This window comes from Numenius arquata, chromosome 6 (assembly GCF_964106895.1).
Source record: "Numenius arquata chromosome 6, bNumArq3.hap1.1, whole genome shotgun sequence".
In the NCBI taxonomy this organism is placed as follows: Eukaryota; Metazoa; Chordata; class Aves; order Charadriiformes; family Scolopacidae; genus Numenius; species Numenius arquata.
In genome coordinates this window covers 8,459,434-8,472,749 of record NC_133581.1, presented here as the reverse complement: position 1 = coordinate 8,472,749, position 13,316 = coordinate 8,459,434, and the positions used below count along the sequence as shown (strand labels likewise).

At 35.2% G+C, this 13,316-nt stretch overlaps 1 protein-coding gene across 5 annotated transcripts in view; it reads left to right on the top strand.

Moving 5' to 3' along the window:
• The window catches only part of EML1 (EMAP like 1), a 127,924-nt gene that overhangs the window by 92,187 nt on the left and 22,421 nt on the right, over positions 1–13,316 (top strand). For 3 of the 5 annotated variants that reach the window (XM_074149688.1, XM_074149687.1, XM_074149686.1), the window contains 5 exons: positions 579–607; positions 2,037–2,063; positions 5,229–5,358; positions 9,510–9,659; positions 11,701–11,770. In XM_074149688.1, coding sequence (XP_074005789.1) covers positions 579–607; positions 2,037–2,063; positions 5,229–5,358; positions 9,510–9,659; positions 11,701–11,770 — 406 coding nt within the window. The remainder of the gene's footprint in view (positions 1–578; positions 608–2,036; positions 2,064–5,228; positions 5,359–9,509; positions 9,660–11,700; positions 11,771–13,316) is intronic. The other 2 variants (XM_074149689.1, XM_074149690.1) reach the window with 1 other exon arrangement.

Genomic DNA, 13,316 nt, shown 5'->3' with positions numbered 1-13,316 from the left:
AAGCAGAAGTCTAACTTCGGTTTGCTCCTTAAATCCAGAGAGAACAAAGCCATGAAGTGAGCGAACAGCCACACATGCAGTGAGACAGTACCCCCCCCCCACGCTCCACACACGCAGAGAGATTTTGTTGTTAGGGATGTATCCTAGCTTTTCGTTATGGTTCTAAACTGCTTTGAAGTAACAAATCTCACTGACTGGAAACCAAAACTGATTCAGCTACTCACAAACAGTTTCCATGTTCTCCTGCAATTGGGCTAACTCTGGAAGGGAAAAGGATCTCGTTGTTGGTAGAGGAAAATCTATAGTTTTGAGAACGTAAGGAGAATTGAATGTAAAAGTTTTAACATCTGCCATCAAGGAGCCACAAAGTATACCAGTTTTAACTGTGTCTGCCTGCGGATTTACTTTGTAAATAATTGAAATGCAAAAGTATTTCTATTGATGTGTACACACAAAAAAATATTTTGTATTTTTTATATTATATTTTTAATTTTATATTATATTACACAGTCTGCACATATAAAGGTATCAATATATGTATGCTTTTAATAATAGAAATTTCTTCATTATTTTCACAGCAAACCCAAGGAACCAATGTTCAGTGCAGGTAGGAACTTTTAAAATTTTTAAGCAGATAACAACTGTGACAACATAATAGACTTTTTTTTTTTTTTTTTTCCTGTGGAAGCCTAGAGACTGGTGTTGGGAATCTAAACATGATACTTACAGTCTGCTGATGACATATTTTTTAAAAGTTGATCAATTTGCTCTAGTTTTTATTGGCCCAGTAGGTTTAGTTTACAGTTAGGATTCTTTGTAAGAAGACAAAGGCCATGTCGTCTTACCCCAAATATGTCTTCGCTTTCAAAGCGGTATTAAGGTTTTGTTAATTAAAGCGTATGCCAAGTTCCAGCTATATGCTGTCATGTTAATTTAGTCATAAAAGAGAGCCCTCAACTATTGTTGAAGAATGCCATATCTGTCCCAATGCCTTTGTCCCAATGTCAAATTAGAAATAAAAACAGTGTTTTGGAAGTCTATTTTTAATTTGAAAATCACTTTAATTTTTTCCTGCTTATGTATTATCCCTGCAAAAAGATTTCAAAGGTGAAATAGTAGGTATAAATGAAAGCAGGGTTTGTCCTTGTCATTAGACAGTTACAAGCTTTTGAATACTCTCGATAAAGATAGGAAGATGAATGGTATATGTAACAGTTTTTTTTCATTTGAAAAAACAAAGCCAATTAAAATAAAAGCTTTCTTTTTACAAAATAAGGAAGGAAGAAAACCTGTTGACTTATCAGATGTATCATATTATTTATGTGTATAATTCTGTAACAGTAATCATACATTAAGCTGAAAAAGTAGAAAATCTTTTGTTTGCTGCACTGATTGATCAGCATCCAACAAAGCTTTTAAGCCATACTTCAAATTTAGTGTAATTGATTTTGAACTCAATAATATATAAAACTTAAGTAAGCACTGAGGTCTCTTGTGACAATACAATCACGGTTCATGTCCCTTTCATGAAAATCATTGGTTTAGAAAGAGAAGACTTCTGTTTGCACAGAAGATACTTTTTTTTGTGTAACATTTCTCCTTCCATTGTACTACATAAGCAAAGGTACTTGGAATAATTTTTCTTCTGGCACTTTCCCCATAGATAAAGATCAGTAATTAAACAGATGTGGTGCTACTTTTACCCTTCTCACCTGCACAAAATTCCTACTGAAATTAATGGCTTTTTGCCTAAGAAAGTTATACTTAGTATTTTACTTTAAGCATCTAGTTACATAATGGAATTTAAGGTAGTATTTTAATGACAGAAGAACTAAACAGAGCCCCTTGCTGGAGGAGAAGGGTTTTGACTGTAATTCCCAATGTATGGCATGGAGTATGGCTCGGTGTTTTGTCAAGTAGCAGGTTAGAACCAGCAGAATACAGCTGGACAGCCAGTAGAGCAGGTATTTAGTGAGTTTATTGTATTCAAACACATCTTTATCCAGCCCTTCTGTCTCTGTCTCTGTAATCACAAGGGAAGCGCCGTGTGACACACTGCAAAGGTAGGCTTCTCTTCCAAAACCTCATAGCTCTCGAAGCAAAATGGTACTGGTGGGATAAAAGCTCAATGTCTAACTTGCACGCATTTTGCAATGTTAAAACTTTCCTAGTTCTTTTGAATGAAACAAAAATATTATACCTATATATCTATTATATAGTCTACTGAATTATAACCCTCAGGTGCACTTTAATGATAATAGCGGGTTATAATTTAGATCCCTGTGGACTTTTTCAGAAGAATTTGAATTAGAGAAAATATGTTGAGAGAGCTATATGGCAACATGTGGATGTTCACTGTGTTTGAAATGGTGTTCTGCACTTCTGCTGAAATTCATATAGAATTTGCCCCTTTGTTGGCTGTTTCGCTGTTAGCCTAACATGACTATAGAAGCCTTGGTTTTCCCCTTGCTTTTTCTTACTGAATAGACTGTAGATTTTTCTGAATGTTCAATAAGCAAACCTAGGCCTCCAACTAATTTCTCAGTGCTTTTTGCTCAGTGTCATAAAGCGGAGTTATATTTGGTAAACATACCATATTGTTTTCTAAAGCTGTATCTAAACTATAGCGTAAATGTGCACATTTTTGATGCATGTTTATATCTGTGATAGAATCACAGATTTGTTTCGCTTTTTAGAGATAGCTAAATCCTAACAGTTTTTCCACTAATCAGCATCTTTCAGCTTTTGCGACAAATCTAAAATTTCACAAAGCAAAGAAAGTCTTTTAGAGAGTCTCTACCTCTGTGTATTCTTTGTACAAGTTTATGCCTGCAATCAGTAGTGGTCTCCTTTGCAGATCCTACTAGCATTCACATGCCTTCTTAATTCAGTTCAGTAACTCTTAATTTTTGCAATGATTTTCAACAATGATTTCAAATTTACAAAATTGCAGATGTAAAAGATACATTTGTCTTAAAGTTTCACCATTGGTCTGTCTCTGTAGTTTGATCATTGTCTGTCTTTACATCTATATCTTCATATTTAGAACTTTGCTGTCTTAAAAACTTAGTTAATAAAGGTACAAAGAAAGGGATGTAGATTGATTACTTAGATAATACGTTTGGATTAGTAATAAAAAATGAATAAAAGTTAGAAATAAATACACAATATGTATTTCTCTGCCTGACCTAGTCAGCCTAAGTTCCTCTTTATAGTTAGTAGAGAGAGAGGCATTCTGAAGGCATAATTTATATACTTGGCATAATATATTTGGTATAATTTACTATACCTGCTTTTGGCTTCTGCTTTACAATGGGATTAATTTGTCCAAAAGTACCTCTTTCTCCCTATTTACTCTAAAAAGGAGTTTTGAGTGACTAGGTCAAATATGTCCACTGTAAATGGCTAAATGCAAATTTTGAGTCACATAAGTTTCAGGTGAGAAAAGCGGATCAATGAATTAAACTTTTGTTCATTCCCAGTCTTTGATAAGCACAATCAGTGGTTGTCACTGCTGAAAATCTGTTGACTTCCAGTGCACCAGTATCAGTAGTATTGGCATGTGCTTCAAGCTCATTAAATTAATGCTGCATGCGCATACAAATAATGCTGGAATGCCCTGCTATTTAATGCTCTACCATTTATATTTTCCAATACAGATCTATCGGAGTAGGTTTTTAAAAGCAGTTCCCGTATTCTAGCATTTTAACAGGCATCGTAAGCTTCAACCATCTGTCACCATTATTTCACCACTATTATTGTTTCTTTTTAGCATTCTGTTTTCTTTTGTTTTCGTTATATGTATACGTTCTGCAAATGAAGCTAGAGAGCCCTAGCTGTTACCTTACTAGTAGAGACAGATCAGGTAGATCTCTTTCCCAAATGAGTTAGTCTAAAGGCAAAATACACATATATCTAGATAATACAGCATAGCCATGATGTTTATTTGTTCAACCAGTAATTTTTATTCATTTAGTCAGGTTTTGTAGCATATACATATTTCCAATTAAAAGAAAACCTTAGTTTTCAAATTAAAAAAAAATAATGGTATAGTTGTAATGATACGTAACAATTCATAGCATAATTTTAACAGTCCTAAGTTGTATAATTTTTTTTTTCATTTACATTATTTTGTTACTTCTGCCCTTCCGTTTCCTCTGTGCCCACGATTATTCTGTCTAGTAACTCTACAGATGTCACTGACTCCAAAACTGCTTGATTCGCATGAGAACAAGGCTGAATCCCTTGATCTGCTGATGGAGCAGCAAGAGCCAGCACGTTCTGAATCTGGACAAACTTCACCAGAAGTTCACAGGACACCCACTTTGGCCTTGCCAGTTCCCAAAAGTCCTAGTCAGACCTTCATGGCATTTCCCAGATCTCCTAGTTTTATAAGCCCCATGAAGTCCCCAAGTCAGTACTTCCAGATCTGTTATTAATCCTGCTTCTCTTCCCCAAAAATATTTCTTACAAGTTCAACACATTATTTTTAGTATTTTCTTCTAGAAATGTCTACTTCTGTCAGCCAATTCAGTTTTTGTAGCTTCTCTCCTGTATGTCATTTTCCTTTCTTTTAATGTGCTGTCAATGTTGTCATTCCTTTTTCAATGTTTAGTAATTCTTAAAGCACATATCTTTTTTTTTTCTGCATGTACATCAGCATGATTCCTTATACTAATTGTTTGTGTTCCTTATTTCGAATGTATCTCTAACACTGTATCAAGTGTAAAGTATATCTTTAGACTGAGATGCAAAGAATGCGACTGAGTGTTGGAAAATACTTTAGATGCTGATGCTCCACTGTAAATATTGATTAAAAAAAATAAAATTAATTTAAGTGGAATTTCTGCATTAATTGTAATCTTTGATGTTTTCCCTTTTATTTTTAATATTAAAACTGTAATATTGTAACACTATTTTTCACCAAAAATAGTTGCGATTTCACTCCTTTCAGTTTTGTAGTTCTTCATAACATTGTTTAGTTCTAATTCTGCTGCTCAAAATATTTAGAGGAAAAAGGGACTTTGTATGTTTAAAACAAAAATCTGCTTAGTGATTATGATTTAGGGGAAAAAAAAAAAAAAGCTGCTTAATTTCTAAGTTTGAGATTGCATGTCATTCTGTAATTGTAACGCACCAAACTGTTTAGTGGGAAGGGATGGAGGAACACTGGAGTTCTCCACTGATGGTTTTTTTGTGTAACGCTAAACGTTTCTGACCTTTTGTAGAGGAAGGATATGTAAAAATGTTTCTTCGTGGACGTCCTGTTACCATGTACATGCCCAAAGAGCAAGTGGAATCTTACAATTTGGAAGCAAAAGTAGAACTACCAGCCAAGAGACTTAAACTGGAATGGGTGTATCCTTTCTGTGCTAGAGGACTATGGGAAAGCAATCATTTCTTAATGATTTCTTTTAAATAATTTTTTGAGCTAAAGTATAGCAAAATTAAGGTCTTTGTTAATAGGGTTTATTTCATTAGTGAAGCGACATTCCATTGATATAGACATTAATTTCTCGAGGCTGCTGTTCTGCACCTTGTGAAGTGCAGGGTGGCAGCTTAAGAAAGATTTTGCTTAAATATCGCCGGAAGGTTAAGTCTGAAGCATGCTAATTAGCTAAAGATTAAACTACGCATATTGTAAGAAGGTAGTGAGCTGTGATTATTAATTATAGTATGCATAAAACAAGCTCAGGTTTTTTTGCTGATTCTCGGAAGTTGTTTATCATTTTAAACTATGTTTTATAAAATGTGCACCGTTGTCCTTTAGAGGATGCTATAATCAACTTCAGTACTTGAATAATACCTGAATTGAATACCACTTTGCAACTGACAGGTGCTTAGCAATAAAATTTGTAAGATATTGTATGTAAAATAATGTTTGAACTTACATTTTAAACTGTGTTTAAGCACCGTAAATAGTGAACAACCAGAATTTTCCACTGATTTCTATGAGTGGACATAGTTACAGAATTCTAACTTGAAAAAGATCAGTGTTTTATTACATACAGAAATTTTCATGTTTCACTTTTAAATACAATGAGAAAATATATTCTTCATTGAAAAAAGAAATGACATTTCATTTTTGTATAATCCTAGTGTATGTAATAGATGATTCAAGATAAAATATAAACACAAGATCTGAGTCTGTTCCTAATATCCACTATCTTTAGAGAGATGAAGTCTTCATAAGGCTTTCTATTTTAAGAAGATGACTTTTTTTTGGGTCCAAACAGCGCAAATAGGAAGTTGCTTTGTCTTCATAAAATAGAAGACAGGCTGCATATAGTCTTTTTCAAAGTTGATAAATAGAACTGCATGTGGTTTCAGAATGCACACAGAGAGTTTCCAAAAGTCCCCTTGTATTCACAAGAGATTAATGACAGATTTAGTAACCATTCTTATTATTCTTATTGCAGCTGAGCCTGTGCGTTCTAACCCACTCTGCTGGAACTGAGTAGATAATGCATACAGAAATAACTGAAGATGAGTTAAAAAACAAAAAAAATTCCACAAAATTAACAGAACAGCTGAGATTAGAGTGATAAATACTGCTTGCAGTGTTTTAACATCTAATTGTTGTACAGGCTCTCACCATATATCAACAGAACTGAAGGATGTCTTTTTGCACTTGTAGGGTGCCCCTTGCTTAAGGGGCCTAAGGATGATACGGGAGAAAGTGTTAGGATTCTTGGTGAAACAACAAAAACCCAGCCACGAAACAAAACTGATTGTCATTAGCAGTGTGTAGGTGGAAGCTGAAGTTAATGTTTCAGACTATTATATGGAATGATAATTAGAGCAGGTCATGATTTCAGTCTCATTAGTTTCTCACTTAAGCTTCCTTAAATGACTGAATATTTGCCAGATGGAGTATTATTTTTAGTTTGAATATTCATATGTCCTTCCAGGTGTGTGTCTGTGTACCAAGCAGAATCCTGTATATAAAGGTTGTCTATGAATAGAAAAGGTATGAATTAATAAAATGGTCTAACTCTGAATGGTTACTGAGGAGGAAACATATTTTTTCAAAACTACTGTGTGAATTTATTTTTCAGATTTTAATTTCTTTGCAGTTAAACCCACTCATGATATCCATACTGGAAAGTCACACCAATGACTAGGTATATACAAGACTTAAGAAAAAAAGAAACAAACAAAAAACCCGCAGAGTCCAATTTACAGATTTTAATGCTGAGGAGAAAAACTGGGGGCAGGAGCATAAAATAATTTAAGGAGAGAGACAAAGACTGCAGAAACCCAACCCGAATTGCAGGCATTCATTCCAGTTAAGCTGGAGGAGCTGAGCTCTTTGCTTGGAGGGGAACAGAACTGGAGCAGGAGAAAACATCTTTGTAGTGGACAAATCACCCTGGCTGTGGGATTACAGCCAGGAATGCTTCGTAATGTAAGGAGAGGGATAAAGAAACAAGATATCGGAGGTGAGACGGACAAATGGAAAGGGCAAAGCAGACTATGATGAGAAAAAGGAAGAAAAAAAACCTGATGCGTGTAGATTTCAGGGTGTACCTGAACCATAAAGGGGTTTTATATCTGTGTTAGCAATTGTCTGGGTAAGCTGAAAAAGGTTCAGACTATATCAGATTTATTCAGACATGAAGAAACAGAAATGCTGAGTGATGAAGTGTGAGGGGAGGGCTGGAGCAGAGGTGGTAAAACCCCCCTGACGGGGACACAGGGCGGGAGTGGTGGTCTGCACAGATCCATTTGAGACCAGCTCCTTTGGCAAGCAGGAGGTTTGAAACAAAGGCTGCAGGCCAAATGAAAAGAAAAGGTCAAGATAACATTCCCTGAGGTGCCTGCTCACCAAATCCAAGTTGAAGCCACTGAATCCAAGTGTGGGAAACCGTGGGAGAAGGAGAGGTCAACCCCAGGAGTTTACATCTGAGAAAAAAGGCTGATAGAAAGAAACTGAGTGTTTGACAACAGCAATCATGCAAAGGGTTGAATACAGCATTGTTCCTCACAGGAAGAATTGTAAAGAAAGGAGATTTTCCCTAAAGAATGAAATCTTTCCCATTTAATAGCTATTTTTATGCACAGATATTTGTTCCTTACAAATGTCTGTATAACGTTTTTATTTCTCTTTTTTAAAAAGTTAAATTCCTTATGCTAAATTCAACTACTGGTTCATGATAAACTTGGTTATATATTGTTGAACTGGGGAAATTTTATGTTGGCCTCAGTTGCTAATGGTGTCTGGTGTTACAGATTAAAATAAATTAAAACATAAAGCACTGTCCTGCAATCTAGAGTAGTATCTCTAACCTTTCCAGACAGATTCAAAATTGGTAGTAAATGCTTTGAAATCTGAGGATATTGGTTACTTTCATGTCTTCAAATTTAAGTATCTCAAACTTGAAGGAACTTTGGCTGAAATATTTCAATTTAGGTGTCCAAAAGCTGTATTTGCAAATGCACATTTTGATGCTTGGCTATGCAGCACTATTTTTCTTGCATTGATAAGAAAAAGATCAGCAAGCTGTTATTTAAATTCCTATTTTAGAAGTAAAATAACTATAGTCCTTACTTCTTGGATACTGTTAACATGAATATTTTAGTTTGACTGGATTATCAGTGACTATGGAGAATAATGCACAAGTATCTATTTAATATCATATAATTGGGGGTTCAGTACCTCTCCATATACTTATCACAGCCAGTTTCTCTATATATTGAGTGAATTAGAATGCACTTCTGTTTTGCCAAGATTCTGCTAATGCTGTTTCTCTCTATTCTCATAAAAAAGGAAAGCCAAAATAGTTGTAGTCCCTAATGACTCTTCCAAAGAATAAAACTACATGATTTGGCTGAATTAACATGCAGCCTAAATGAGATTATTTCTGGATTAATTCCAGTTATTTAATTGGATTAATTTTAGATTAGTGTTGATATGACTACCATCAGAATCTGGGCCACTGCCTTTTAAATGCTACAAAAATAAATTGGAATGGATGACGTAACCCTTTTACAGTCTCATATCCATCTGGCTGGTCATGCCCAGAATAATGAAATCAATCAACCTGCACACAGGATAATGCAATCGATCCTAATGTAATGCAGGGAGATGTACTGAATGACTTATTAGCCTTTCCATCAAGTCTAAATTTTTATTTTAATTAGTCAAGCAGTGTAAATAGTAAATACACTTGGGAAAAAATTAATATTGCCTTAGTCTGGCATTTAGCAAATTCTAGAGGATACTAAAAGGATACTAAAAGGATAGTTCAATCTGCAAATTCATATCATCTTTACCATTTATTTTCTGTAGGATATGTAGGTTTTCAGTAACTCAAAGTCTGTGAAACGCTTTAGTCTCTACTGTAGTAAGGGAGGGAGTTCTGAAGGCTGTCAAGTGATAAAGCTGTGCTCAAGCCAAGAGATGCCGACTTCAGGAAATTCAGGGGCAGAAAATCTATTTTGTTTTTCCTTATTTGTAATAGTCTTAATTGGTAGATAATGTTATTGCAGCTTGACCAACGTGCCAGCTATGGATATAGGGGTCGGGACTGTCGCAGTAATCTCTATCTTCTTCCAACGGGTGAAACTGTATATTTCATCGCGTCTGTAGTTGTGTTATTCAATGTTGAAGAGCAACTTCAGAGACATTACACTGGTCATAATGATGATGTGAAGTGGTAAGTTACCTAATCTTTCTTTTTTCTTCGTAAAACAGTGTATGGGTTGTGATGTTTTGTTCTTTCAATATAGTTTTGAAAATTCAAGTGAATTAATTTCTAAGTTGTGAATAAATTGAGTCCTTATGCCTGACCATGTGTTTGCACAATCAAATAAAGGTCTGACTGTAGTCCTGGTAAGGATGTTAGAAGTCTGTTATAGCTCTATCTAGTCAGCACACGATGCAATTACTTTAAGGATATGATGGCACAGACCTGAGGATATCCAAATATGTTGTTAACAGAGCCTGAGCTTGCTTGTCAAACCTGCCTTGAGGGCTGTGCTGTGCTACCTCATTTGGATGTGTCTATATGAAGTTGCTCTGTTGATGTTCTCCAAGTTACTGCTTGTTTCTCTAAGCTGCTAGCATTTACTCCTTGGATTTACTTGAGAAGTTTATTTTCCATAATTAGTATACTTTTAACATTGAGAATACAGAAAAGTAGAAATCTGACTTAATCTATAGATCTACTCATTTTTCTTATTGTGTTTTTAGGATGATTAAAAATTAACTACTTCTTTAGACTCTTCTCCTTCCCCTTTTTAAGTAGGATTGAATTACTCATCTTCATATGGGTCTAGGTGCCAGATGCAGATCCTTTAGGCTCAATTTAACCAATAAAACAATTTTAATCTCATCTGTGGTCTTCCTGGTAGTCTTCAGGCATGTCTACATCGTGGCAGATATTCTCTGTACTAGTCCTGAGCAGCCTGGTTTATCTGCTGCTGTGCAGGCCTGCCAGCTTGGGCTTCAAAGTGATTTAGCTGTGTTCAAGCTTAGAGGATACTAGGTATTAGGAAATATCAGTATCGTTAAATTGAAATCTAAATAAACATATGGTTTATCTTGAGTGTTTCTGTCTGCTTGCTGAATGTAACTGAACAAGAGCACCCAGATTATCTGATGGGCCCTAATGTATGAAATGAGTTTGACATCCCTTCTTTAGATCAAGCATTAATGAAACACTTGGTGTCCCTGAAAGCCCAAAATAGATCTGATAACCAAATCTAGTTCAATTGTGAGCATGTTTCATAAAATTGAGTTATTTGTATAACATAGTTGTTTTATGAGGAGATTTTTAACTTGGACCTGTTCCATCTAATTTCTTTCTTTCAAATGGTCTAACTCTAGATATTTCAAAGTTTTCAGGTTTCATATAAAGAGGATATCTTTCTGCTTTGTAAAGCTGAATGAATTATTGCCACAGTTGTTTGGTTTGGTTTGGTTTTTTTTTTTGCGGGGCACTTTGCCTCTAGAACTGTATGCAAAGCAGCTGCAGTGAAAAAAGAATTATGAGAGCATTTAGAGCAAAAGTAGATTGTACTCCAGGATTTCATACAAAGTCAAAGTTTAGGTTATCTTTTTCCTAGAGGCATTAGTTAATGTTCATTATGGTTTCAAAAATCTCAGTTTTAATTTTAGAAATCACATCATTCAATTCCTATTTTCTGCATCCTAGTTCTTGATTACTAAAGGACCTTTTGAAAAATATTAGTGAGAAGTTGGTATCTCTTTATAAGAGTTGCTGAATACCTGGTCAGTACAGTCTGAAGAGCAGTGCTGGAGTGGATACACACACGTTTGCTCTGGAGGATTATCACTAGACAGCACTGACTGTACTGACCAGGTCTCTACAACCTCTGATTAGAGATATCTGAAGTTAGATAACTAGTGCAAATTGTAAACTCCTTATACGCTGCAATCACTTTAAATCTGGGTGAGATGAATCCCAACATAAGTTAGACTGAGGCTTGTTTGATACATGCTTTTTAGTATTAGGGCTTCAGCAAATTACTGCCTTGTTCACAAGGGAACAGATTTTTTCAGTAAAGAGCACAAAAATTATTTTGTCAGTTCTGGTTTTATATTTTTAAAATGTTTACATGTATGCTGTGTATGTCATATGACGAAAGTAAGGCTATTTATTACAGGCTTAAATAAAAGTTTGATGAAGTAGATAATAAATGGCTTTAAGTTTGGCCTCTCTTTCTTTCCTTTAGCCTGGCTGTCCATCCTGATAGGATCACTATAGCAACAGGTCAAGTTGCAGGGACATCCAAGGATGGAAAAGTGAGTGACCCTTTTGCTGACATATCATTGGATGTGTTTCACAAGAATATGCTATCCAGAAGATACACGCTATATTCTTTCCATGTTGCAGATAAATTTGCCTTACATTTTAGGACTGAACACAATCAAAACGTAATTTGAGAGTTACCGAGTTCCATTATCAAGATCAGTTAGCGGTTTCCCATTACTTACCCAGACTGGTTGACTAGAAGATAAATTTGGAGCTGGTCTCCAAAAGAGACACGGAAGGATGAGGCTACAAAGGAGACTTGAGAGGGCAGATGTGGGGAAAAGGAGGAGAAGCAGCAGAGATTAACTTTTACACTATACCACTTCATTTCTGACCACAGCTACCAAATAAGAATGGCTTTGGGTTATTTGCTGAAAAAAATACATTCTTGCGCTTGCCGTCATTACCTGTATTATTGTAAAGCTTAGCTGTAGGCTAGGAATTTATTTGAACGGAGGAAGATGAACATTGCTCCAAAGAGCTAAGACAAGTGAGAAAGAATGGGTACAAGCAGAGGCAGGAAAAGCAAGAAGAAAAAGTTGTTCATCAGAGTATGTAGCTGACGTCACAGCCAGACTATCACAAAAGTTTTGGTGGATGTCAAGGAAGAATTTTAGGATAAAAACGGATTATCAGTGTGCTAACTACTTTAAGTAAATGAGGAAAACAAAATCCCAGTTATGCAATATAAAGTTTTTGTAAAGATAACTTAGTTGAGTAACATAAACTATTAATTTTTATTGTCTGTTGGAGAAATGGCTGGTATTTATTTTCATAACTCCATAAATACAATTACTTTCCATTGTATATGTGAAATAAAATCTAAAGGTTTGGTGTCTATGCTTGAGGGGAATGTGGTATATAAGTAAGCTTATATGAAGCCATTTATATAACTGAAATACTGGGGTAGCCTTGTTTTTTGTTTTAAATATATATTTTAATTTATGTTAAAGGCAATTTCACTACTTATGAGCAAGAAAGTCTGATGTCTGCTGCCTTTTTCCCCTGATATTGTAATAATACATGTTCATTTCATTTGGAAGGGGGGGGGGAAGGAAGTAAAATATGACCTTTTTTGTTTTCCTGCAAAGTCTGATGATACAGTGTTAAACTCCTAACTATTTTTCAAATAAAATTTAATCAGCAAGTACTTCCTGGGGTTGCCCTCTAGTGGATTTGAGAAGTATTTCTGTCTGTACGAGGTTGGGCCGGCAAAGGGCTGTCTGTGATGCAGAAGTCAAAGATAGAGGGGGAGTCAGGGGGAACCACTGAGCTTTCATAAGGAGCTGATCTTGGGCCATTACGTATATCTTGAATTTCATGTACAAAAAGCAATCTATTTCTGATTACAGTTCTACAATTCTTTTCCGCAGCCATTTTTATGACACTGAAATGAATTACATTTTAGACATTCTTAATCTTTTTGCTGCACTTGCTGTTTGAGATTGACCAGAATTATCTCAGTTGCTACAGTTTAAACTGATGATTCCAGTAAGCCCCATGTTGCAAGGTCATCAACAATTTTCACTTAATGAA